Source organism: Podarcis bocagei, assembly GCF_964188305.1.
Source record: "Podarcis bocagei genome assembly, chromosome: 15".
Lineage (NCBI taxonomy): Eukaryota > Metazoa > Chordata > Lepidosauria > Squamata > Lacertidae > Podarcis > Podarcis bocagei.
This window is the reverse complement of record NC_138141.1, coordinates 23741099-23768909: the sequence shown is the minus strand read 5'-3', so window position 1 is coordinate 23768909 and position 27811 is coordinate 23741099. Positions and strand designations below refer to the sequence as shown.

At 43.9% G+C, this 27811-nt stretch overlaps 1 protein-coding gene and 1 long non-coding RNA gene across 4 annotated transcripts in view; one reads left to right on the top strand and one right to left on the bottom strand.

The window, feature by feature from the left end:
• The window catches only part of LOC308574711, a 204586-nt gene extending 199786 nt beyond the window's left edge, over window positions 1–4800 (top strand). The window contains exon 2 of the long non-coding RNA XR_014002562.1: window positions 4558–4800. This is a non-coding gene — a long non-coding RNA (uncharacterized lncRNA). The remainder of the gene's footprint in view (window positions 1–4557) is intronic.
• On the bottom strand, window positions 534–27789 carry TBCEL (tubulin folding cofactor E like). Of its 3 annotated transcripts, none has more exons than XM_081172667.1 (9): window positions 27709–27789; window positions 22319–22431; window positions 21368–21517; window positions 18857–18996; window positions 15751–15932; window positions 13428–13684; window positions 12226–12352; window positions 9925–10041; window positions 534–3506 (listed from the first exon to the last, which is right to left on the bottom strand). In XM_081172667.1, exons 3-9 carry the CDS (start codon window positions 21498–21500, stop codon window positions 3188–3190), a joined length of 1275 nt encoding a protein of 424 aa, XP_081028793.1. In that variant the 5' UTR covers window positions 21501–21517; window positions 22319–22431; window positions 27709–27789; the 3' UTR covers window positions 534–3187. The 3 variants fall into 3 exon arrangements, with proteins under 3 accessions (XP_081028793.1, XP_081028792.1, XP_081028791.1); XM_081172666.1 differs by lacking the exon at window positions 27709–27789 and adding an exon at window positions 27540–27686; XM_081172665.1 differs by lacking the exon at window positions 27709–27789 and adding an exon at window positions 27514–27677.
• Window positions 27790–27811: the final 22 nt, after the last annotated feature.

Here is a 27811-nt window from a genome sequence, read left to right as displayed (position 1 = left end):
TGCTGTTTTAGGGGTTGTTTTAAAATGTCTGGAACGGATTAATCCATTTTGCATTACTTTCAATGGGAAAGCGCATCTTGGTTTTGGAAAGGACTACCGGAACGGATTAAGTTTGAGAACCAAGGTACCACTGTACTGCTTCCCTCAATCTTGGTGGGTTTTTCCAGAACAGCATGGGTTTTGCACAAGTGCCGAACACCTTCAGAACATTACACTAGGTACCAAGGAAAACAAGCAGTGAAAAAAAAGTTTCTAGCTTTTCCGAATGGAAACGCACAGCTGGAGTCTCAGAAGAGAGATGGCCAAGGACAGTCTTGCTTCCCCTTCCTTCTCCCTCATGACTAGCAGAATAATGTAAACACATGCAAAACTTGCTTGATTTGCATAAATTATACAAGCTGCAAAATTCCATTCTCTTTCTCCCCCCTTTAAATTATGTGCAGCGTTCACACAAGTTTGGGTATCTCTCTCACAGGCACACATAGACACGGTTGAGATGACAGTCTCTTTTGATAACAGAAACACATACATGGTTCTTCAGTGAATCCCTTCATAAACTTTTAATATGTGGAATGTTTCCTTCTAAGACACAGGCACCTGTGCAGTCGGATGTCCACCAGTTACAAATATTTCATTAAATTCCTGTTACTACTGTATAAATATTGGGCTTGGAGATGGGCAGGAGGAAGATGGGAAATACTGTTCTGCACAACCCAAATGGCCACTTCTTTACAGTCTAAAGTCTTTCAGCGGCCCAGATTATGGGGCTAACATACTTCATACAGTAGGTCCACAGATAAAATAATAATCTAATATTATTACACAACCTTATCTTTCAATAAAACTTTGCTTTATAATAAAATATCTTATTAACATTGCCATTTCCCATTATGTGTAAATATACATACATAGATACATATACCCACACACACACATCATAAACAAAGCGTTGGTTTGGAGCTTTGCTACCCAAATGGACAGGAAAGAACCTCAGCTCTGTCTCAGCTTATAAAGCCCAGTGCCAGTTCATCAACACAATGTCCTGGAATGACTCCACATAATACATAGGTAATTATTTCTTAGTGGAGTCAGTGAAATAAAAGAGAATGGACTACCACATTCCACATGCAAGCCTTGGTTTGCTCTATATTGCTCATCTTTATATGGTCATAGGAGAGGAGATTTGCATTTTTTAAAAAATCCTGCCCTCTTCTCTACGCTTGGCGTTCAGGCAGGACTTTTACCATAAATATAAATAAAAATAAGATTACTGGGATTTTGTTTTGCACACCGCAGGGGAAGAAAATGCACAAACTCTGGGATAGATGTACGTATATAAAAAAGAAGCCCTCCCACCAGAGAACAGAGGAATTATGGGAAAGAAACCTTGCATGAGAAGCTAAGTAAGGAAGGTCAAAAGTTGATGGGTAACAAGAGCTTAGCGACACTGCTGGGGGGCGGGGCGGGGCGGCGGCACTGGGAAGTCCACTTCCTCCCTCCCCTCCTTTAAATGTACATGTGTAAAACTGAGCGATTCTCCAGTTTTCAACTTGTCAAGCTGACAGATGAGCATGGAAGGGCACTGCTGAGGGAGAGAGCCCTGCCTGATTTACAAAGCAAGCATTCTTCAAAAAAAAAGAAAAAAAGAAAAAAGATAGATTCCCCCCCCCCCCAAGAATCATAAATATGATGTTGAGCTACACGAAAGTGGGTAGAAGACATCTCCAAGAACAGGGGGTGGCCTTTTACTCTTTAGACAGTTTCCTATACTCCTCAGTAAATTGTGCATCCGCCCCTTCTCACAAGATTTCGGGGTGGGGGGGTGGGCTTGCTTCTACGGCATGTAAGAGGAGCTCACTTGTGGTGGCCCCGCAAAACTCACCACTCCAATACACCTTTCAAGTGGTAAAAGGCAAGGCTAGAAAACTGACTCATGCAGAGACAGGACCCCAGGGACCTCAGAAGACCTGTACGTCTGTTGCATCTCTGCGTTGGCTTTTAAAAAGTGCTAATTTATGAGCAAACGCTGGGCGGGGAGGAAGCCTGGCCTTTGGTTTCCACTGTGGTGTAGCAGCTTAGCATAGGACTTGGATTTGAGAGACTCAGGTTCAGATTGCCAGTTAGCTGTAAAACTCCTTGGGTGACTTTGAGAGAGCCATTTTCTCTCAGAGGGTTATTATAAAACAAAAAAGGATATTATTATTTTTTTGGGGGGGAGAAACATGTACCTCACCCACAGCTCCTTGGAAGAAGGGTATGATAGAAGAATGCTATATTTTTTAAAAATGCAAGGGTTTTAGGGTTCTTCAGCCACAGTGAGGATGGTGACAGTCCGTCAAGAGCTGCCTGCAAGCTGAGAGAGGTATCTCATCAGTGCAGAGCGAGCCTTCACAAAATAGATCAAACATATGACCAGGCGACCAACATGAACTTGCCCAAGAGACAAAGAGGCTCCCATTTAAATGCCTGGCACGTAGGGGTGTCTGGCCCCTACGACACCCTTGAGTGTCAGCAAGCCAAAAAGGTTATGCAACTGATTGTGATTTAGCAGAGTGCCCTGCAAGCTGCAGTGTGCGTGTGTGTGCGGGCACAAATGTCAACCCCTGTCAAAGTTTTGATCTCCTTCAGTGTAAGTGAAATCCAGAAGGGCACTGGATATCCAGTAGACCAAAGTCTAGTAAAACACTGCTTATAGAACATCCCCCTTCCAACCTAACCCTCCGGGAACAAAGAGATTGAGAGGCCACCCAGGTGAAGGGGCACCAATTCTGCCACTTGTAATTGGAGCCCGGCTACTGAGCCACACAAAACCTTTTCAACAAGTACCCTGTGTATGGCCTGAAAGCCCGAGCTCCCCGACTTGAGTGACTGCAAGAACCCTCTTAAAGCTTTGAAGAAAGACTTTCATGCTAAGTTCACAGGAATACTGGAGCAGTTGGGGAGAAACCAAAGAAAAGCCGCACACACACGCTTGAAGTCAGTCACCTCCTCTTAACAATTTGCCGCCACCGCAATCTGCACTGGGTCGCAGCGCACCTCTCGCGGATCTGGGCCTGCTGGAGAAGCTACCTGGTACGTATAGAAAACCAAACCTCAAACGACAAACCAAAACGAATCCCCCCACTTCCAGAAAGTCCTCAATTTGCGTACATGAGGTGGCCGTGAACCCCCTGGAGATGGGGGCGGGCTATTTGGCTTTGGAGTCCACATAGATTTTATCTCCATCCCGAATGCCGTAAGAGTGCAGAGCCCGCGAGTTGTACTTCATCTCCTCGGGGCCGAAAGGAGCTTCGTGGTCAAAGTAAGTGACATGCATGTTGCTGGTTGGGAGCTGGACCAACGCTTTCAATTGTTTCTTTAGTTCTGCTACCGTCTGGTCCAGGCGGATGGTCATCTCCTCCACCTGGTCTCTGAAGTGAACCTCGACTTTGGCGCTGCTCTGGGGCCGCAAGTCCACCACCGCCAGCTTTTCCAACTTACCGTATTTCGTCACTAGCTCGTGATACCTGAGAGAGAAAGAGACGGGCATTACAACCGGTGCCGCAAATCCCCGCACTCAGTGCTCTTGGCTGTGCAGTTGCCTTATTAAAATAATTCTTGCATCAAAGCCCTTCAAGGAGGCTAGATGCATAAAACACAAAACAGAAGCTTAAAATTAAAGCAAAAATCACTGGAACGGCAGAGGAACTGATAAAAACAAGAGGAAGAGAAATCCCACTACAGCAGCTAAAACAGCTTCAAATAGCCTTGTGGGGAGAAGAAATGAAAAATTATTTGTTTGCCGCCAGAAGGGACCAACAGCAAAGAGGACCAAGAAACCCCTAGAAAGGACATTTCAGCACTCCGGAGCTCACTATGGGGGAAAGGTATTAGTCATTGTTCCTCAAATTGTGAGGGGGCCCTTAAACTTCTGAAGATGAACTTAAAGAACAAGAATGTTTGAGTGAGAGGAGATAATCCTTTAGGTACCCTGGATTTACAACATTTTGAATTTTTAAAAGGGTCCAGAATCTGGAACTGGACCCCCTTAACTATGCAGAAGTCAATGGACTTGTCACTTCTATGCTCTCAATTTTATGAATTTCCCTGCTACAACTTTTAGGAAGCGTTTCTTGGAATAATAATAATAATAATAATAATAATAATAATAATAATAATAATAATAATATTTATACTCTGCCCATCTGGCTGGCCTTTCCCAGACACTCTGGGCGGCTTACAGCATATATAAAATATGTAGTAAAACATTAAGCATTAAAAACTTCCTGATATGTTATTATGTGTCATTAAGTAAATTAACTGGAATTCTTGGGACTGACCCATGCAGTGAGAGATTTGTAAGATTCGGGGCAAGCCCACAGTGGTGATTGTGCACAGCACTGCTGAAACTCGCTGTTTTCACTGTTCAGAGAGACTCTCTTATGGTAAGAAAGCTCAAAGCCCTGCTGGTTGCTGCTGATGGAACATTCTAACAGCAACAGGCACACAGAGCCTTGAGGCTCCTGAATTTCCACCTTAGCAGCGCTGCTAGTGACCAAGAGTTCTTTGCCATACTAGTAGGCACGCACATAACCTAAGTGAGGATGCAGAAGTGACAGAGCCTCGCCTCCTGCTCTCACTGGACATGCAGAGATCAGCCCTTCTCCTCCTAATTCTTTCAAAGTGAAAACGCTACATGGTTTAACGTTGCTTTAGCAGCTGTTAATATTACTTTCCCCTGCTTTGCACTCTGATCTAGGCAAATGCCCTGCATTTCATTCCGCCATCAAATATGCCATCAAGGTATCTGTGCCCCTCCCCCCCCCAAAAAAAAATCAGGAGTGAAGGGGAAAAGACGAAAGCTGTGTCTGCCTGGACAGCCATGAACCTGCTCAGCAAGTTTCGCCATCTTCCCAGAGATGCTCTTTTGTTCTGGGCTCCTGGGTAGAGAGAGAGAGAGAGATCAGTGTTTCCTCGCTTCTCCCCTCCCATTGCCCTCACTTCAGGTATCTCTCCGATTGGTAATGAGGAGGCAGAGTCTCTTCTGCCGGGGCTGGGAAAGTGGCAAAAAGTCAACCCGAAGCACAAGGTAATTGAAATAACAAAGACAAAGAGCGGCTGAGAGGAGGTAACATTTCAGAGTCTCCAGACGATGCCCGGGACTGAAAGCTCCTTTTGTCTCCTGTCCGGCTCGGGGGCTTAAACGTGATCGCTGCTGTGTCACTGCTCCTGTCAAGAGGATGATGGAGCCTGGCAACGGAAGAGGGAGGCCCCCCGAGGGACTCATGTTAAATGTAGGAATGCTCTCTCAACAGCGAAGCCTCTGTCTGCCCGGAGGATGAGGTAACCGACGCAGTGCGCTATGATTTCCCCAGCATCTTGGACACAAACGGCCTTTATCAGGGAGGAAGGCTCCAGCAGAGGCAGCTGCGCCTGCTCTTGCAAATCGGCAGATAGGATCGGCCTGCATGGGAAACTATTACTTGGCAAAGATGGAGGAAGATATGCGTTTTCGGAAAAGGAGCCGTCGCCTAGGACTGTAGTGGGGAAAGTTAATGGGGAAGGAGCTTCCCAGAGTGCTTTTCAACACTTCAACCTGCACCAATCACTTTGTAGCGGCTTCCACAGCTTAACACAGCATGGGCCCCCCAAACTGCTTCTGTGGTTATAGTGGTACCTCGGGTTAAGTACTTAATTCGTTCTGGAGGTCTGTTCTTAACCTGAAACTGTTCTTAACCTGAAGCACCATTTTAGCTAATGGGGCCTCCTGCTGCTGCCGCGCCGCTGGAGCACGATTTCTGTTCTCATCCTGAAGCAAAGTTCTTAACCCGAGGTACTATTTCTGGGTTAGCGGGGTCTGTAACCTGAAGCGTATGTAACCCGAGGTACCACTGTATATAGCAGGGTCTACTAGGGCAGAGGTACAAGTGACAGAGCAGTTCTGGACAAAAGCCTGCCTTATACGGAGCGCGGCGAAAGCGCACTTTTGAGAGTCCTTGGAAACAACATCTCAATCAGCAGAGGTGCTGTTCCTGTTGTCCCCAGGTCCAAAAACCATATAGGAAAAAAACAAGCAGGCTAAGAAGAAAGCAAAATGAAGCGGAAGAATTGGAAACTTGGGGCTACAGAAGGATTTCCTTCAACTTGGCTTGAAACTACTGAGAGAGGTCATTTCTAAGGCCAGCCTGTATCTCAAAATGAGAAAGATGGCATTTTCCAGTACATTTTGCTTCCCGCATTCTCAGCTTGGCTCTCACATGCCTAGCATGTATGCTTTCATATGAACAGCACATCTGCATAGTGCTGGATCAGCATTTCCTACAAGTCATGGCCCTTAAAGAAAAAAAAGCATCCTCACACACAAGTTTCTAGCAATCTTGTTTGCAACCAAAATTCTGAAAACAATGAAGTGTCTTTCATTTTCAAAATGAATAAAAAATGAATTAAAAAATTGAAGCAGCAAACCTACAAACATTTTAAATATTACCAAATGATATAATTAAAATAACTATTTAAAAGGGCCTGTTGAAAGGAGAGCAGTGATGGGGCATTTCAGCACCTCAGCACTGAAACAGAAAATATTGTTACTATTACTATTTTATTTATTTATATCCTGCTTTCCTCCAGAACCAGGACTCAAGCTGGCTAACAAAAATTCAAACAGACATGGATAAAGCACGTAAGCTAAAAACATGTTAAAAACAATAAAAAACAAATTAAGCTATAATAAAATTAAAACAATGTTAAAAACAAATATATAACATCTAGCAAACAAATCTCATAAAAACAGCATGACACTATTACAAGCTCCTTTCTCTTGCAACCTCCAGCAGATGAGGGTAGGTAGGGAGACACAGAGCAGGGCCCCAGTAGTTCTCCAGGATCAAGTATAGTAAGCCTTCAGCTTATGTGTTTAACTTGTGTGCATTAAGTTGTGCATGCTTGGCAAAGTGAATGAATGAATGAATGAATGAATGAAAGGGGGTGGACATCCAGGAAAAATGACTTTAGCATCCCCACCCACCATTGAACCCAATGTGTATTGACTATACACGATTTTTGCTTTAGGGTCGATCCCTGAAGCATAGCCTCCATGTAAGTTGTGGGCTTATGTGGATTCATATCACAGGAGGCAATTCTTCAGGACACTGTTGCTGGCTCAGAAACCAGGTCATTTGGTGGTCTGGAATAAAAAGTCAGTGCCCTGAATTGCTATTTGTTCTTCTGCACTATGGCTGCTATGCTTTACTCCTCAAGCATCAAAGTTCTTGCAAATTCAATGATGTGACTAAAATGTGTGATTTTTATTTCACTCTATGTCACATGCAGAACTCAACCAAAGTTCTTGCAAATTCAATAATGTGACTAAAGTGCGTGATTTTTATTTCACTATATGTATGTCACATGCAGAACTCAACCAATGAATTAAATGTCGTTGTTTTGGGTGTGTAGGTGCAGAGGACTGACACTGCTCATGTAAAGGTCACAGCCCTGGAAGAACTGGAGGGCTAAAGAGATAGAGAGGCTTTTGTTTGTAATATGGGCTGGAGAGGGAGGCCCAGAATGAAATGGGGTGCAGGGTGGGGAAAATGTACACAACCACAGGTTGAACATCGATCATGGGCCAAAGGTCTAGGATGTGGAACCTGAACCCTTGCCACTGCGGAGGCCACCCCAGCCATGCGCAGCCTCGTCCATGGATATCCCTGAAATGGCACACTAGCTCCGTGGAGCGGAAAAACAGCTTTCAATGGGCGCACAAGTCTTTTAGAGACCCCACACAGATGAGGGCATTCGGACAAAAGGGCCATTGAGCACAGAAGGATGGGAGGGGTTGCAGCATTTTTAAAAGGCTATGAACCGGGGAGCAGGTGGGCGGGGGGAGGATCAGAGCTCCCCTTGCTTCCTACGTGAAACCTCTTTGGAAAAGGCAGAAAACAGCTTTCTAGAACGGAAGCAAAAATCGACACACAAAATGACAACGATGCTAGAAAAGTGTTGAAAGAAATACTTCTTGACCATTTGTTGGGTGGGTGAGGGAGGACGAAACAAAAACCTCCTGGGGGGGGCGAAATATAATTTGCTTTGTGGGGTGGTGGGGGAGGAGAATTTATCAAAATGTTTCAGGGTGGAATTGCCACTTCTGAGTGACCATTTCCTCCCTGCTATTCAACATTAAGAAAAGCCATGTGGGGTGATACCCATAGGTTCCCATAGGCCGCACTTCCTAGAATGCCTTGCAACATCACATCACTCCAAAGCATTCTGGGAAGTGGGGTTGATGGGAAACGTCACAATGCTCCCACAATGCTTCTTGTTTGCCCACACTTTCCGGAGAGATCCAGCAAGGTAAGCAGCAAACAAGTCCTGGGAATTTCAGAGGAATTCCTCCCCACTCACACAAGGAAAGCAGGAGAAGAATGGGGCATACTTTTTGAGAAACGAGGGGAGAGGTGTTTCACCCCAACCTTAAATGGAACACCCCACAGAGGGTCAGATTTGAGCATTTCACAATAGCACGGCCCCCCATTCCACAGGAATGTATGACTGTTAATGCAGAAGTCAAGGAGAAAGGTTGCAATATATTTTGTACAGGCAGCGGCTGTTTTAGCGCCATCTGGTATGTGCATAACCGTGCATGCGCATGTCGCGCTGAACCTGAAAGTGACCCACAAATGTCATTAAAAGGGGAGGCATGGTGGGTTTGCAGGCTTTTTAAATGGTGTTTCAAATATACACAATTTCACTTGAACGTAACCCCCAAGTAAATAGGGAGGTGCCTGTATTGTTCTCCAAGCAAGTTATTCATAGGGGTCACACAGACAGACCCTACAGCCTTCCACTCAACAGGGCCTCAAAACATAGTAGGACATTTTGCCACAGAACCCTTTGCAAGTCAGAGATCTCCCTCAGCCCTTTTCCTCCACCCCTTCTGGCCTGCGTTCCCATCCTCAACCCACTTCTATGGATCTCGAAAGACTTTCTCCTTCCCTTTTACAAGACAGACTGCTCCAGGAAGTGCTGCCCTGTGGACTGCTAGTTGCACACCGTGGCATTTTTAAAAAAAAAGTGTTTGAAGGATTCCTTTAGGCGGGTTAGTACACTCTGGTGCCATTAGAGAAGGCTGCCACCAAGTTCTATCAGCCCCCATGCTGGAGTGACCTCTCTGCAGCTGGGCCTCCTGCTTTCTCCTCTTAACCCCACACCTTTTTCCAGCGGTCAGGTCAGCCTGCACACCTGACTCTGCCCCAGAGAGAGAGAGAGAGAGAGAGAGAGAGAACAAGGAACCCTTTTCAAAACTGCTCTTGTGCTTGGGAAGGCAAAGTGCCAACGAGTGGCCAGGCATTCCAACTGATGGCTTGGAGCATGGCCAAGTTTTCACTCCTTTGTGAAGGAAGGATGAAAATGGCACACAGGCGATGCCATCGAAATACATTCGGTTTGGGCACATACGTCTCTGGAGCTCAAGGGCGCTTAAACACCAGATGGCAAGAGGATTAGCCGCTGAGTGCTGGCACCGAACTGACGGACTGGAACCCATTCCCAGAGGATGCTGACTTCTCAGTAGGGGCTCAGCTTAGTGAGGTGGGAATATCAATCACCTACACAGAGCTAACAGCCACATCCTGCCCACATAAAACTGTAAGGTGCCAGGGACACTGACAATATGGTCTAAATGATAAACAGGTGAAAATATTCACGCTTTAACCATACAATTTAACATTTTAGATTCAGCAATCCTTACAACACCCTTGAAAGGAAGGTCAGTATTATTATAGCTACACTGATGACAGTGCATCTAATGAGCTATCTTATGAGCACATGGCAAAGGCGAGATCTCAGTTTACAGCTTACCGTTTCTAGGAACTATGGTACATACATGACTCAAGAACTTTAAACAAACTCATTACCTATTCTAAAACTTCTGGGATCAGAAGTTCTCACCTGAAAGGGGCTTCCTCTTGTGGAAAGTCCATGTAGTAACGAATAAAAAACCTCTCCGAGTCCTCTCGCTCTCCTTCCAAAATGACACTCCCGTTCAGCTTATTGATAGATGGTAACCTGCCATGTTCAAAAGAGGTGGAAACGTTACCATCTCGAGAAGGGAAAAAAGAATACCCCCCAAATTTAACAGACAACAGCAAAATGATGAGCATTGCGTTCCCAGGGGATTTCTCCAGATAATTGAAAACATGAACTCTTAAAGGAAATGTGTTTTATTATGCAGGTGCCTTGGCGAAGAGAATTTAATCCGAAACCACATGTTACAATTTGAACATAAATGCATATGTGACAGGACTTCAAAAGAGGTTTTTGTTTTAAAAAATAAATACTGGCACTCAAAGTATTGTAAGTTCAGCAAGGCGTTAACAAAATGTTGCCTCCTGATTGTGCAGAATTCAAACAGAAAGGCAGCCAACCCTCAGGTAAGGACAGGAAGGCAAGTTAGAGACACAAATGTTTTGGTCATGTCTGACAGTGGTCTACTCCTAAGACTTCCACAAATGCAAAAAGGAAAGGGGGGGGGGAAAGATGGGGAATTGCCGAATGTTAGGGAGGTATTTTATGACGCGGTGACTCTCTTCACACATAAAGCTAAGCTAAACTGTGGTTTAGTGTGAACGTGCAGGTGACCAAGCCGAAGATGGTGGCTGCTGTATTCCCCCGTTGGTCCTCCTCTTTTTGTATTACCCAGGGCTGAGTCATGATATGTCTTAGTGCATCATTGGAACGCAGGCTTGTTCTTCCCAAACACAACTCAAAGTGGCAATTCTGAGAGATAAGGCCATGAACGTCCTTTCCTACATGAACCTGATCGCTTCGTGAGATCTTCAAAAGAGGAGCTCCTTCAAAGAGTTCCACACCTTTGGAAATTAGGGAGGCAATCAACAGCAAGAAGTCCTTCACTGTTGCAGCACCCAGTGGAACAGTGGAATGAATTCCCTCCTGGGACATGCCCTCTCGGTGCCTAATTTGATGTCGTTATAGGACAATTGAAAGCTGCTTTGATTTACTCAAATTCTTGGAAGGATTTGCCAGTAAATGTTGTAATAATGGTGGTTTCTGTTTGAGATTTTGCATTTGGGGAAAGGGGATTATTTTTTTAAAAATGTAACTTGTGTTTTTATATTGTGATTTTATGCTGTAACAGCCCTGAAACCTGTGGGTATGGGGCAGTATACAAATTTAATAAAGGATTATTATTATATTGTTGTTGTTGTTGTTTTATGATTAGATGAAATACTTAAATCAATTTTTTTAAAAAATTGTTTCCATAAGCTACTTCAATAGATGGAAAAGTGGGACATTTGTCTTTTAAACATGTAAACAAAGCTATATAATTTTAAGTTCCAAGTGCAGAGTTTTAGCCATGAACATGTTTAGCCAAGATGACAGATTTTATGCAAAGAACACATACACTAAAGTTCGTTTCAGCAGCACCTAGCCTATGGATAATTCTTTCATCAGACTTATTCCCAATAATCCAAACATTCTTAAAAAGAGCACAGCTAGCCACAAGAGTTCAGGAACCTGAATAAGGCTTGTAGATCAACACTGTTCCCCAGAACTGAGGCTGAGTTTGGAACAGAGAACTGCATTTACGGGAAAAGACCTGCTGAGCGCTTGAAAATAATTAGCACTCAAGAAAGCTGCTTTTGACAAGTGAGGAGAACACTACAAGGCATGTTGATGGATGGGGACTCTCCCTCAAAAGATTTTGATGAGTAAGGATTCTATTGCCCAATCTGCAACCAAGTCAGGACAACTTCCTTCCTCTGGTACTCAGCAGTGCACTTAACCAAAACTGAGGTAACAGCTTCGACTCAGAAAGCTTACTGTTGGTCTGATTTCCCCATAGTTCCTTCTGTTTGGATGCAAGGATGGTATTTTGGCATGTTTATAAGCAAGGTGGCAGCTCCTCACAATATGTGGAATAATTTAACACCCACAAGAGAATATTATTTTCTGCTTCTATCTCCCCCCCCCCCAGGAGTAAAGAGTTCAGAGCTCATACGACTCAACAGTTGTCAACTCCGGATACAGGCCGTTTCCCACAGCTACTCCCACACTCTACCTGCTCAAATATCTGAGCCATTCATGCTTGCTTTATTCATTCATTAATTTTGTAGCTGGCCCTTCCTCCCAATGGAGCCCAGGGAGGCATCAAAAGGTTTAAAGGCCACACTATTTTGGCTGCATTAACCCAGAATCAACCAAGAACAACAACAAAAAACATCTGCAGACCTGGCTATTACCAGCTTCCTGCGCTCCTCATTGGTGTATGGCTGAAGGAGAGGAATGCCCAGTAACCTCACTTCCTCGAGCTTGGGAAAAGAATTGAGTTTGTCGATGTCTCCCCAGCACTGCAGACCTGCTTTAAAGAAAGGGAGTGTTCAGGGAAGGAAGGCATCGGAAAGGAGTAAATCAAAGTAATTGGGTGTTCTTGTGCATAAAATCGACTGGGGAAAACAAGGAGACATTGACATCCCACCAGTACACGTGCAATCAGAATTATAAATTACTCTCAAGCCTAGTCTATGGATGCAGTCAAATCAGGTAACACAATGGATTGGACCGCTTCCATTTTTGGGTGGACGTGGCAGAACATTTTTTGAATGTTCACCCATGTAAACATATCTCAGTCTGATGTGATGAAGACTGTTCTATCCTCTCAGGATTCTAGTGTTTCATGACTGCCTCAGTTTGCCAAATGCATGGACCTAGCCTGTCACAGAGGCAAACCAAGACATGCTAGTGAATCAAGCAGGAAATCCCTTTGGTGTCCCCCTCACCCTCTCATACACACACAAGCAGTAAAAATGTAAGAAGAAGCTAAACTAGGTACAGGGAATCTTTTGCCTTTCAGATGCTGCACAACTACAACTCCCAGCATCCCTTGGCCAATGGCCATGTTTGCTGGGGCTGATGGGCATTGTAGTTCAGCAGCATCTGGAGTGCCCCACTCCTGACCCATAGGGGTTGAGGAACGGAAAAAATGAATTTGAATTCTAATGAGATGTGCCATCCTCATTTTTCTAAAAAGCTTGTATCTCCCAATACCCTCTCCCATCGCTCCTTGTCCATGATCACAAAAAAACAATCAAGAGCCAGTCAACTAGGCTAATACATCAATGGTAAACAAGATAGTATTTCACAGTACAGTAACTTCATGCTTTAGGAAACTGCACGGGCAGATGCTGAAGAACACTGGTCCACTGAGAAATAAGTGATGAGGTGTAGTTTAGGAGTCAGCAATAAAACCAAAATAAAATTTAAATGTGGGCACAGACCAATGCTTCCTTCCTTCTCATTACCATATTAACAAGATCACGCTGATAGAGGCAACACATTCAATTGCAAGATTTGAAGTGTGTGTGGATGTTAGAAAGATTTATAGCAAGTCTTAAATCTGGATCCAGAAGGGCATGTTTCACTGGGGACCTCACCTGACTTGTGCAGACTGATGGATCGCAAGTGTGGGAACAGCCTTGCCAGAGAATCTTCTGAGTCTTCAATGGCTGTCAGGTAGTTATTGGCCAGAACCAGTGTGTCCAGTGATGGAAACATTATCCCCAACTTTCGGATTTCAGTCCAGTCTTTGAGATTATTGTCAGTTATGTGGAGCAGCTTGAGAGAGTGGCAGCAAACTGGAGAACAAGACACTGTTTTATAGTCGTTAAGGCACAGGAAGAGTTCCTCCAAGCTGCAAGAAGAAAAAATTAAATGTTATTATATGTCCAAGGCTTCTAGTGAAATAGAAATAAGTTATAAGTTGAAATATACTTTTTTAAAAAAACCAGAAGCATTTTTACTTGGTATTATAGGTCAGGACATTAATAGGTAAGATGTTAAATTGTTTTTATGTGCAACAACTACGGCAAGAGTATTGTTATCCCAGAAATGGAAACAAGAAGAAATTCTGACGAAAGAAGAATGGCGGACGAAATTAATGGACTATGCAGAATTGGACAAAATGACAGAAAGGATTCGAAACCTGCGTGACCAGAGATTTACAGAAGATTGGAAGAAGTATATGAATTATTTGAAGAGCAACTGTAATCAACAAATTATGCTAGTAGGACTACAAGAAGTTTTGTAAGGAGAAATATACGAAGTGTTACAAAGTAGAAAAAGATAGAGATATTGGTTATGAGTTTGAAATGTAATAGGGAAGATAAGAAATGCATACCGAGAGATTAGACTGGAGAATTTTCAGGCAGGATTGATGGAAGTCAAAAATTTGAATAAGATGTAAAAGTATGTTTAATTACTGTTGAAAATGATATGTTAAAAAAACTAATAAAATTACACACACACACACACATATATATAAAGAAAGAAAGAAGTTATAGACATGCAGCAGAATGAAGTGGCAATGTCGTTTTCCTGAACTGTCATGTGTTAGGCTGAAGGTAGGAAAACTGGGAATAAAACAAAACAAGCCTTGCAACGTAGAAAGTTTGCACATCAGGAATGTCAGCCTAATCTCCCCACACACTGCCCCAGACTCTCTCACTTCAGTGTGTTGAAATGTCCTGCTACCAAAAAAAAAAAACAAGCAGCAATGAATAAAAAACAACCCTGCCCCACCACAATCAACAGGCCGGGGGCATATATAGGGAGGCATGACACCGAGTTGGAACCCATCCAGAATATTGAAACCAGACATATACATTTTTATGAAAAAAAAATTGCAAGGAGATATTTAACCAGAAGCTGTCAGCCAGCCATCCGGCCACCCCTTCAAAGGACAGCATCTCCATTATCAAGTTTTTTGGCCTTGATAATTTAATAGCATCGCAGAAGAAAATAATATATTTACACCGGACCACCACCATTTGCAAATCAAGATTGGGGGGCAGGGCTTTGTATCAGTGTACTTGGCAGTTCAGAGTTAGTGTGATATTGGAAATAACATTATCTTTATGTGGCACAAATCCTTTGAAATACAGCAGAATGAGGTTGTGGACTGCTCAGGTGACATAGCTGGAGCACTTCAGACTACAGGCGGAGCAGAAGTACTTCTGAATGCTCACCACCACATAAAAATAAAATCCCTGAAAGCAGAAAGGTAGCACAGCAGAGAGAAAAGTTCTAGTCCAGAACTTTGCCTATGCCGAAGTGCTACTTGCAGGGAATTTGGTGCATTCATATACATAGACTCCTACCTACCACTCTACCACCTTATTACATGGCACTGTGTAGAACAGCCCTACGTAGGGAGCAGAGAAGAAGACTTTCTTCTATATTGGGAAGTCCTGGTTCAAATCTTCACCTCTACATGAGCTTGCAAATTAACCACCTCTTTTGTCTAAGGTTAAAACAGCTCAGCATCCTGGTCTACCTTACAGAGTTACTGTATGGATTAATGCAGCTGAAGCTCTCGGAACATTCTAAAATATGGTATACATGCAAACTATTTATCATAAATGCAACAGGCTGCTAACAATGACAAGCTTCAGAACAGCCACTCGCCCGACTGATAGCAACAGGTTGCAATCAACTCAAGCCGGCATGACTAACACAGCTACATGGGGGCAAGAGAACTAGTACAACTTTTTGAGCTACTAGGTTAGTTATGTCCATTAACTGCAATGGGTCTACTCTAAGTAGGACTAGCAACCCTATAGCTCTTTTGCTAAATGAATTTCACAGCTGCAGCAAGCTTTGAACTGGGGGCTTCTGATCCAATGCACAAACTTCTGTTACTTGCTGTTTGATACGCCAATCTGTCCGTAAAGGGACCTGCCCTTGCTGCTCCAGGCTTACTCTGGCAATTCTTGCAGTATTGTATGGACCGTTTCCCAGGATGCTTTGCTGTTGTTGAGCACAAGTTTCCGGATGCCGGCAAAAGACCCAGCACACGTCCTCTCTAAGACCGACAGATTCAGAGGGTTGGAGCTCAGGTTCAGAAACTCCAGGTGGGGGACGTTTGACACAATTTTACTGACCTGAGCGGAGAAAGAAGAAAAAAAAAAGGAGAAAGAAAAACATATCAGGCGGTAATCAAATCTCAAATATTCTGTCCATGGGGGCTGGGATAAGGACAGGTCAGGATGGGACCCAAACTCCCAGTACGGCTCACTGACTCAAAGAATGATACGAACTCTAACAGCATTCAAGATAGTTATCTGTAATTCATACCACTGCTATTCGCAGATCTAGATTGATTGGCTAATTGCTTGTTCACCTCAATGCTTCATTTAATTACACTCTTTTTTTTTAATCTGTGATAAGGGGAAAAACCAGATCGCTGGCCGGCTTCATAAAATCTACTTGAATGACAGCTAAAGGGGGAACAAAATGCCTCTCAAGAGCCAACATTGGTCAAAAGGGCTATTTCACCAAGGGTTATTCATTGTTTCTGCCATCTTGCATGCACTGAATTCCATTTCCAGGAAAGAACTTTTATTCCAGAGATTCTGAGTTTTCATTCTGCCCCACTCCACAAAGCAAATTCCTAGATCTCTTAGGGCTTCAGTTTGAAAAAAAATCAAGCAGTTCTGTGGTCAGAAGGCTGCAGCCTTCAGGCAATGGACCATCATCCCATATTGTCTCTGGCTTTGCATCCCTACCGTGAGTTGCTGCTACAAACTTCCTTTCCTACTTCACTCTCTCTTGCAACCAAAATCAACCTCATTTGACAAAATAGGCTGCAAAGAGATGTGGTACAAAACTGAACGAATTGTCGTTAGTAGTACTGGCTCAAAGAACAGGGAACGAACCTCAAGTCTACAATTAGGCAAGTGAGTTTTCGTGGTAGGTGGGTCCTGACACGATAAAGCAATTGGGGCATCAATGACAGAGGCTATGTAGTCAGGATTGTTTTAGAACCAACAGAGAACCAGGGTGTTATTTCAAGTGGAATGTACCCACAGCTCAGTGGCAAAGCAGCTGATCTGCACATGGAACAGTCATGAAATAACAAAGCTGTAGAGTGGGAAGGGACCCCAAGGGTCATCGAGTCCAATCCCCTGCAATGCAGAAAACTCAGTCCAAGATGCAATTGCTGGCATTGCTAATTAGAAGACTTTTGGCTTGCCAGACTTGGAAATGTCCCTTGAAAGGCCCCTGCCAGTCCTAAGTTTCAGGCCCTGAAGGGCTGTGACCCCTAAGGTTTGCCAACATATAGCATGCATGGCAGCAAATGACCCACCTCCTCACATATACACATTCCCCCAAATGCCCCCAAATGCCTTATGTGAGCACATGTACCACAGCCTCTGGTCTCCAGGAATAGAATATGTACACACTGTCTGGTGGATGTGAAAACGACAGTGGCAGTGAGCCATGTCTGTCTTTGCCTTCCCACACCTCCTGTGTCGTCCGATCAGAGCTCTTGACGATCGTGCTCTGAACCATGGGAGAGGGTACCTTGGTGTACGGCTTGTGGCTTCCCAGGGATACCTGGTTGACCACTGTGGGAAGTGACGTGGGATGCTGGACTTGTACCAGGGCTGCTCTTACGTTCTTACAAGACAAGTAGAGTTTTCAGACCTGACAAACTAAGGTTTGCACAAACCATAGTTTGCTTACAAACCAAGCCTCCACATCACAATTTGATTCCTTTTTCACATAAAAACGTAATTTGTCAGGTCCAGACAAAATGGTAAACTGCACTTGGCCACCATCTCCTCTCTTGTGTCTGAGGGAAGGGGGAAGATGGAGCACATGAGCCCAGGATCTCAGGCCTTTATGTGCTGATGTTTGAATGCAATCTTTGTTGCTTTCATCGCAACAAACTAACATGGCCATTCCGCTGGATGTTCACGACCACGAGACTGGCATACTATTGACTGGAGCACATTCAGAACTCCATGTGAGTCCAAATAGGCATGATTCAAATTTCTCAAGGGTCGGGGGTGGGGTGGGGAAAGACAGCGACAATTAAGGGCTTTCAGAAGGTTGGATAGGAGGGTGCAGCAATGTTAGCTTCCAACCCCTCTTGCCCACTGGTCCAAGTATACTGCTAGTAAGGAATTCATGAAGCTGATTCACCTCTTTGAAACCATCTTTCCATATGCTGGTAACAGCCAGGTATGTTTCACAAGCCAGATGGAACCCCAGAGAAATTGAACATGTACCAAGTTAGAGGGCAACTATCTCCCATATGGTAGGTGAAACTGTGGCAGCTTAGCAGGAGCCACACAGGGCAGTAGACTGGTGTTGGGTGCCCTAAAGAGACTCATGAGCTGAGAGATGGAAGTTAGAGTAGGCCTTACTGATTCAGGAAGAGGAAACTCATGCTCCAGGGAAGTTGGGGAATGGAATGCGGGAGAAGTTCAAAAGCCCCCCTGATAACAAGCTTTGGGTCCATCACAATAAAGCTGAGCTGGCATTTCCAAATGTGAGTTAGAATCCACCTGGAAGAGCCAAATCTGCTACCCACTCTGGAAGAATGGCAGATGAAGGTGATAGACTATATGGGATTGGCTGAAATGACTGGCAGAATCCGTGACCAGGGGAAAGAGACGGCGGATGAAGAATGGAAGAAATTTAAAATTTATCTTAAGAAACATTGTAAAATTAATGAATGCTAAAATGTTGAGGTTTTAGAAAAATGGGGATTACGGCTGTAGAAGATTAAGTAAAAGAAAAGAACAAGGTGAAAATTAGATAAATTTAAGGGTGAGGATTTGCTGAAACAAATTTGGAAACTGGGATGCAGAAAGGGAAGGTACGGGGAAGTCGCTGAAGTAAGGTTTAAGAAAAAAAGATCTGAAATTACACGTTTGTTTATGTGTTTGTTTGTATTGTTTTGTGTTTATATAAATTGTGAAAAACCAATAAAAAAATTTCAAAAAAAAAAGGAAGAGCCAAATCTGCCTGCAGAAAAAGCAGCTGTCCGTGTAACTGTTCAAACAATCTCCTCTACCTCATGCCAGTCTTCTAGTTTATTGTCAGACAAATCCAGTTCAGACACATGAGCACAGAAGGCAGCGATCTCATTCTCATCCCCTGCACAGGTTATTCCACAGCTGTTCAACACCAGCACACTTGGGAGGTTGAGACGATCTGGAAAGGCAGAAATGACAGCGCATTAATTTATGGGGTGGTCTCATTTCAGCAGATGAAGAGAATCGCCTGTACAAGCTAAGGGAAGCCGAGTCAGATCACACGATAACTGGCGAAAAAAATTGCTCAATGAAGCAATGGGCAATGCATCACATTCATAAGCAATTTTGCCTCAACAAGCTGGTTTATGTCAACTATATGTGTTAATTCACTTGCTACAAAGATTCAGGCCTTCAGGTACTTTTCTTCCCTGCAGATATTTTATAGACAGCCATAGGTAAAAATAACACTGAGACTGTCCCAAAGTCACTTAGTTCACTGGCCTTCAAAAAAAGATGGCTGATGACCCAAAACTGGGTTCTGCTCAGAGCTAAGGCTGCTCATACTGGTGGCACCATTTCTAAGTTCTGGAATAAGGAGGAGGAGAGAGAGGGGAGGGGGAAAAGACAGATGTAGCCAATAACTACATTTAAGAATTAAGTGGGTTGCATATGTAGGTTGAGATTAACAGTGGTCACCAGACATGAAAAAGTTGAAGACTACTACTTTATTCAGGATGTCCCCATGTCAAGGACTGAAAAATCACATCTGGTTCAGCATCTGGAATTCCCAGTAAGGGTGCACTGAAAATTCATCCTGATTGTCATTCATATGTGTATATGGGTCAGCTATTTTTGTTTTCAAGGGCTGCTTTCATTATGCTTTATTGACATGCCATGAATTGCCTCAGCTCTCACTTGGTGGAAGGAAGATGTCTTACAATTAAAAAAAGCAACCCAAATTTGCGGTTGCTATCTAGGGCAGAGTGGACCCATTGAAACCAATGAGTTTTAGTCATGCCTGACTTCAGTCCTTTGAAGTGGAATGCTCTCCCCAGGGATGTTCGCCTGGCACCTTCATTTATGCACCATTAAGCGCCAGCAAAAACATTCCTTTTTAACCAGGCCTTTAGTTGATTTGATTGACATCCTATGGCTTTTTATAGTTTGTTGGGGGGGGGTCTTGTTGTTGTTTTTATTTTGATTATGTATTTTGTGGTTTTATATTCTGATTTTATTCTGTGAACCACCCTGAGACCTGTGGATATAGGGCGGTATATAAATTCAATAAATAATAATAATAAAATAATTGATTTCAATAGTTCTCTGAGTAAGACTGAGTCAGATGCCACTCTGTAAATAGGAATTTCTTATGAGGCTTATTTGTTTGAATCATCCAAATTTGTTTTCGTGTGCTTTCAATTTTGCTGTTCTCCCGTTTTTAGATTGTGTTTCTGTTTTAATGATATATTGTCCTGTTTTTCAAACCGTAACCACTTAACGATATTTTTGAAATACTAAGCAGTATATAAATGCTTTTAAATAAATAGATAAATTTTGATTTTGGTGCAAAATCATGACACGTGTACTTCTGAAGACTGAGTGTAACAGTCCCAAACCTGAGACAACCTGATCACGTACCCCAGCTCAGGATCCAGCTTTTGCGATATGATGAGTTCATCATGAGTCCAATATGTGCAAAAATTGTATTATGCAACCAGGTGGTTATTTTGAACAGGATCCCAAACCCCATTTAAGATGTCAGAGACAGTGAATTATGACAACCGCTGAAGAGGGGAAATCAGCAAGAACATTCAAAAAGACTGCTTGTTGAATACGCTTGATGGCAACATCAAAGATAGAATCATGTAGTAAGCTCTTACCTCCCTCTATGTTAAAGTGCTTCTATGTGAACAACAACATAATGAGTAAGAAGGTGAACAGGGCAAGTGTAAGATCCACTGTGCATTTTGGGAGCTGCTCAGCAGAGGGGAGGGGGCAGTTTGAGGGATACACATCAAATAAGAGATGGGCAATCTGCTACAACATATACAGTATTATTTCAGCATGTTAGAAGACAGAATAGGTTCATGGATAAGGTGACCTTTTTATCATTTCTAGGCCCACAAATGAAGACTTTAGAGGACTAGCCTGGAAGTTTTTGTTAAGGTGACTCCATTGTGGCTCATTTTGAGTGATATATCGTGCATTCTGTCCTTGACTGACTCAACTTATTTCTGCTCTTTTCTGTCAAACTCAGTTACCATCATTTCCACCCAAATAATTTCCTCGTTCTTCTCCCTTTGGGGATGGTTGCGATACAAATCAACCTGACAGCACTTTAAAATTACGCTGCATGGTATGTTGGGGGGGGGAGTTTGCATTATAGAAAGAAAACTAGATCTAGGTTTAGCCACTCCCTGCATTCATATAATTGGAGGAAAGATTGAATAAGGAACCCCATCTCAAACAACTTTTCAACCATGTCCCTTGGAATGTCAGACAAGAGAAACACACTCCTACGTAAGTCAACATGCAGCCAGAAATTGTACCTTTCATAGGTGAGCCCTGAGGTGTAGCTGGGACATGAACGCCCATTCCAGGACCACGACGGTACGGGAAGTTTTCGGGGCTGTATTTCTCACAGAGAACTTGCATGAAACTTCTCCCACTGGGCAGATCCATGGTCCCTTCCTGAAACTCTAGAGTTCGGGGGTGGGAGACACACAGACAAAACCAAATTACACTTTGCAGCAGCGAATATCAGGATCCATTCTCCTACTTAAGTGAGACCAATTGGAAAAACACAAGCAAGAAGCCGTTCTGTCTGTTTGGGATTGGCTGTCAGGAATTCCCCCAGCTGTGTACTGTAAGAAATAAAGGAAATGTGAGATATAAATGACAAGGGGCCACGGGTGCACAAACACACGTGTGCTGGCAAGTGTCTCCCGCACCTCTGGGAAGCACTTGGGAGGCGTTCCAAGCAGTTCAAGAATGCGGCAGACAGCCACACTCAAGCCCTCCTTCAAAGTTTGGAGCTGGCTGAGAGATGTCCTCTTAAGATTATGCTGCACTCCAGAGGTGTCCTGAAACTTTGTATGATGCTAGATATAAGACTCTGTTTGCCGCCGCACTGGAGGAAAGGAAGGATCCTGTTAACCACAGGTTCTGGCTAATCAAAGATCTGTTGGCCCCTGCCTGTGAGCCAAACAAACCCATTCAACAAAGGTTATCAACTCACTCACTGCTGTACGTTCCCATCAGCCTCGCTCAGGGATGAAACCTAGGAAGCTCCTTTTTACCTGGTTAGGCTACTTGCCCACCTAGGCAGAGAATGTTTACATGACATGCTATCTGATCCCTTTGGGGTTGTGTGCATATTTTAAAATTTGACAATTATGAACCACAGTAGTCAAAAAGACACATAAATGAGTACACCTTAGGACTAACCAAGCAGAATACATTTACAGTCCACTATAAGCCTATTTCAAGGGGTTACTTACCGGTCTCAGCATCAGCTCTCCCTAAATTAACAGATGTGACTCTCAGCAGATGGCATTCAGGAGAACCCACTCCATGTTTTCAGAGGAGAAACATCACATGTCCATGTATTTCACTGCATGGGGTTTTTTTTTTGGGGGGGGGGAAGGTGGGTGAGAAAAGGAAGACTGTAAGCAACATTATTTGCTTTGAGAAAAACCTAACAATTTGATTCTCTCTTCTAAAAGAACAGGGCTGTATCCAATGTTCTCTGCCTGCCAGCAAAAGGGCCCCTAAGCAAGAGGAATCCAATGCAAGAATTACAGATTGCACAACATTCCTCTGGCACAAAACCTTTCACCAGTGATGACAAATATACTGCTAAGTGACTTTAAAATAGCACTGCATTGGATACAACCCATAATAGCAGCCTTTCTGGATCAAACTAAGGTTCATTTGATCTAGGTTTCTGTTTTCAAAAGAAGCCAGCCATACACTTCTTGGAAGCAGTGTTAGAACCATAAGATATATCATCTAGGCCTGACAGATCAAAAGTCATCTTTTGCAATAGGACTTTTTGGTTCCTGAAATTCATTCTGATTGTGCAGATAAAATATAACAGGTAGAATTCTACAGGGTGTGCTGCTAGTGTGTGTGAAAACAGCCAAGATCCAAGGATCCCCAGGCATGCGTCTCCAGATGGTGGAGATGTCAGGAGCCATCCTGGTGCCCCGGCATCTTCACTTGGTTGCAAGTGGCCATAGTCAGATGCAAAATACACCTGGTGAATTTTGAATGCTGCTTGGAAGAAGCAATGGGGACTAGCTTAAGGGAAATTCAAGGAAGATGAGAGTGTCACCAGTATTGTGCTGCAGGGGCCATCAGCAAGAAAACGGCCTTCAAGCCATGCCTGTTGACTTCCTGGATGCATCTGGTTAGCCAAAGTGGAAAACAGGATGCTGAAGTCCACGAGCTTTTGGCCTGACCCAGCAGGACTCTTAAGCAGAGAACACTACTATGCAATCACTGCCGAGTGTTGGTTTAGCCTGTTTTCCTATTAAAGGCCTCATTTCCTTACCACTCTTCCAGCAGAGTGGTAGATAGGTCATATCCCAATTGCATCTTTTCTGGTATAAAAGAATATTAGCAGCTGCCTACCACACACTACAACATCAAACAAAATGTTCCTGAAACTCAAACATTTCTCCTCTAAGAAGCTAGTATTCTACATACACACAGGAATTTACTGCAGCCTGTTTTAGTGAAAAGAACACAGAAATAAAAATCAAGAAACTTTACGGAGTTATTAAAAGTGAAAGGGTTCTATAGGTCGAACACCAACTGCCACTTCTGAGATTTAGAAAGGTATACTGTACTGATCATCAGGCTTACTGGAGTAATTTTATCACAAAAACTCAAGTGACAATAAATCCATACATGGGAGCTGAGTAACCTTTTATCCGAGTGTACTTTCCCCCCTGAAAAGAAGCAAACTTAAAGCCACTTGCACTTTGAGAAGCAGAAATTATTAAAGAATCATAGAATAGAATCATAGAATCATAGAGTTGGAAGAGACCACAAGGGCCATCGAGTCCAACCCCCTGCCAAGCAGGAAACACCATCAGAGCACTCCTGACATATGGTTGTCAAGCCTCTGCTTAAAGACCTCCAAAGAAGGAGACTCCACCACACTCCTTGGCAGCAAATTCCACTGTCGAACAGCTCAGCTTTAAAGATGGAGAACGCAAATGAAAAAGTCAATCAGAAGCAAATTATTTCTTCAGTTTTTCCAAAGGACACTATAACACTACTGAGGAGATTTTCCTGGTTCTTGGTTCCTCTTTCCCAGGAGTCAGGATTCAACTGAAAAAAATAAAATGTCCTCAATCAGAAGCTCTAAACTACAAGAAAAAGACATGCCCTTGACTTAATGGAGCTGAGCTATTACTCCCAATAAGTGAATTCTTTGGAAAATCTTCCATTATGACTTATCTATACATACTACAAATATACCAAAAGGTTTATCATATTGCTAAAGTATATACCATGAGCAGAAGTACCTTCTTGCATTATTTAGCTACAATACACCTTCCAAGGTATGTATGGTGTATTAGGGGAGGGATAGTACATCTGGTGGGGGACACATTGTGCTTCTTCTGGGGTTGTTTGTCCACTTTTGGTCCCCACCCTGCACTCAGCTCTCACCTGTGGCTCCTAGAAGCTGTCAGCATGTTTCAGCAGCCACACCCCAGGAAATGGCTTTGACTGGCTGGCTAAACCAGGCGAGGGTAGCCAATGGGTTTCAAAACCCTTGGTGAGTTAGGAACTTTCCCTGCATGCAAAGACAAGCTCCGGTGGATTGAACAGACAAGAGCAATAATCTCTTGACCAACAATAAAGAAGGCAGTTTTTGCACATGCTGTAGAGGGAACTGAGGAGCAGATAGGGCTTATCAACCTTAGAAGGTAGACAGAAAACACTGATCCCAAACCTCCATTGCTTTGCACGACATCTTCAGAAGAAAAAGAAGTAAAACCCTACACATATCCAGAGCAGAGTCCCAAAGCCAGTTGGATGGTGTGTTGTACGCCGCCTTCCAACAACTCCTGCAGTCAAGCTGGTGCCAAATGCATTGCTCTGCTTTCCTTGGAACTTTTTTTGGTGAAGCTTAGTAACTGAAATGAAGGCTGGCATTGACTATTTAACAGAGGAAGCTGCTAGCTGTGCAAAAAAAGTTATTTTCAGTCTTGCTACTTATGATTTATTTTCATCGGAAGTTTCCATACAAGTCAGTCATATGTTACCATAGGCAATGCTGGGCTAGGTAGACATATGGTGCCATTCAACCAACCGTCTTAGGGATTCCACTCTGTAGGGCTTATACCTAAGTCTTTTCATCTTCCAAATACATCCTGCAAGGCAGCAGAGGTTTAGGATCAGTCTTCCTTCTCCTACATGGGCTACTTTCCCAGGTTGACGAACCCCATCCGCTCCTCACTTCCCTCTACAGCACATGCAGAAACTGCCTTCTTGATCAATGGACCCACTCTTGGTCTCATCCACTCAAACCGCCATGAAGGGGGAAGTCCCTAACTCACCAAGGGTTTGAGACCCATCAGCTAACCCTCCTCTGGTTTAGCCGGCCAGTCAAAGCAGTCCCTGGAGTGTGGCTACTGTCACATGCTGACATCTTCTAGGAGCCATGGGTGAGAGTTGAGTGCAGGGTAGGGACCAAAGGTAGACAAACTAACCCAGGAGGAACACAATGTGTCCTCTACTGGTGGTACTGCCCCTACCCTAACACCCAGACACTAGAAAAAAGCAGTAAAGAGCCCAGGGTTAGAAACAGAATGCTTGACTAGGAAGGTGGACCGTGGACTGATGTAGCTGGGAAAACTTTTATGTTCCTTTTTCTTGAAGAGAAAAGTGCAGACTTCCTGATAGCACCTCTCATATTTGGAAGTAATGTACCAGTAATTTCCTGTTTTAAATTACTGTTTCAGTAAATTCCATTACAGCAGAAGCATACTCCTAAAAGCTGGATATTAACTAAACATGCACCATTTGTTTGCTCTGTGATGGAATGGATAATGACAACCATATGACTACTAGAAATGCAGAAAAACATATTTAAATGATTAATACCTAAAGCACCACGGTCCTTCTAATTTGCTAGTTATGCATTAAGATTTAAGAACTAAAACTAAAAAACAAAACAAAAAACCAACTTCACACCTAGAAGAGCTTTTTTCAGGTCAGCCAAGGACATGCAACGTGTGTCCTTGAATGAGTCGCCATTTTTAAATCTGAAGTCTATGCTGTGCAAAGAGCAGGCATATCAGCCTGTAACCTGAAACGGCTTTTGTGAGTCAATAGATCAACAATAAGTAATCTCATAACCAGCCCTCTCCAAACCTCAAAATTGACAAAACTAATGAATATCAGAGGGTTTTTGCCTTAGAAAAACCCTAACATAATCAAGCTATGCCAGTGCCAGAAGCGTCAAGTTTAGGTCTTCCCCCAATTAATCAGAGAATCAAAGAACTGTAGAATTGGAAGGGACCCCAAGGGTCATCTAGACCAACCCCTTGCCATGCAGGAGTCTCAACTAAAGCATCCATGACAGATGGCTATTCAACCTCTGCTTACCACAACCACCTACTGGGCACAATGGTGTGTGCAAATGGGAGAGAGGAATTGCCTTCTTTCTCAAAAGGCAAATGTGTTCTTTTTGGATACACGCATTGTAGAATGAAAGTTGTGACTATCTCAAGCTAAACATCAGCAAGAACTTTCTGACAGTAAGAGCTGCTCAACACTGAAACAGACTACCTCGGGAGGTGGTGGACTCTCTGTCCTAGGAGGTTTTTAAGCAGTGGTTAGATGGCCGTCTGTTATGCATGCTCTAGTTGAGATTCCTGTATTGAAAGGGTTTGGACCAGATGGCACTCTGGGTCCCTTCCAACTCTACAATTCAAACAGAACTGTGCCTTCATCAGCTCACTCTGATCCACCGTGCTTTTTCTGCCACTGTGGTCCTCAGCTGCCCCAATGCTATAGCCTTACAACTTGTGCAAACCCACATCGCTTTCTTGTTGTTGTTTTACGGCAGAAGGTTTGTCCCAAATGACATCTAGTCACCCTAGCCACCCAACCGTTCCTGCTCTTAAAATCCTAGGGGCGCTGCTGGATCAGGCCAAATGTCCGCCTAGTTCAATATCCTGTTTCTGAAAGCAACCAGTCAGGTACCATCTTACTTAAATACTGTATGTTGTTCCAGCGTCTTGTTCCAACCAGCCTGATCATTCCAGGGAGGCAGCACCCCCACCCTCACGCTTCTCGTTTGACTCCTACATTTAAGTACTTCAGAAGAAGATTACCTCTATTTCTAATTATTTATATCAGGCAACACGCAACCCCTCCCCCCGCTGCTTAACAACAGTTGGCACGCCAAATGCCCCGGGGGAGGTGGGACTCCAAAGCAAGGGACAAAGGTGACCGCCCCCCCCCACAATGCTTAGAGGTAGACTGCCTCTGAACATGGAGGCTCCTCGCACCTCAGCAACCTCTTCCATTCAGGTTTTTAACCCCTGCCTCTCCGTGTCGGGCCTTCCTGCCTGCCCTGACGGGAAGCTGGTAGAGGTGGGGGTGACATTCTCCAACACCCCCCCTACCCCACTCCTGACTGAAACCATTGCACGGTCCTCCCCTCCCCCACCGGGACCCCAACCGCTTTTAGGCTACCCGTCCAGCCGCCTCGTCCTGTATTGACCCGGAAACAGCTTTGCTCAGGTTGGAAGAAGCAAAAAAAATAATAATCCAAACATCACGTGACTTCCCCAGCTTCGGGGATGGGAAGAGAACAGGTCACGTGAAGCGCTTCCACGGCGAGGCGGAAGAGGCGAGCGGTTACCATGGAGACGGGAGTGGAGGAGAAGGAGGAGCCTCGGATCCGGCCTGCGGCTGCACGTTTCCCGGCAGGCATCGCGCGCGCAGAGCGGTGGTCCTCCTCGCGG

Excerpts from the sequence above, each read along its gene's own strand:
- TBCEL (XM_081172667.1), bottom strand. The coding sequence starts at position 21,500 with ATGGATCTGCCCAGTGGGAGAAGTTTCATGCAAGTTCTCTGTGAGAAA. Across the intron at positions 13,685-15,750 it reads ATACTGCAAGAATTGCCAGA|CTTGGAGGAACTCTTCCTGT; the intron begins GTAAGCCTGGAG and ends TTCTTCTTGCAG. Across the intron at positions 3,507-9,924 it reads CAAGAGGAAGCCCCTTTCAG|GTATCACGAGCTAGTGACGA; the intron begins GTGAGAACTTCT and ends TTTCTCTCTCAG.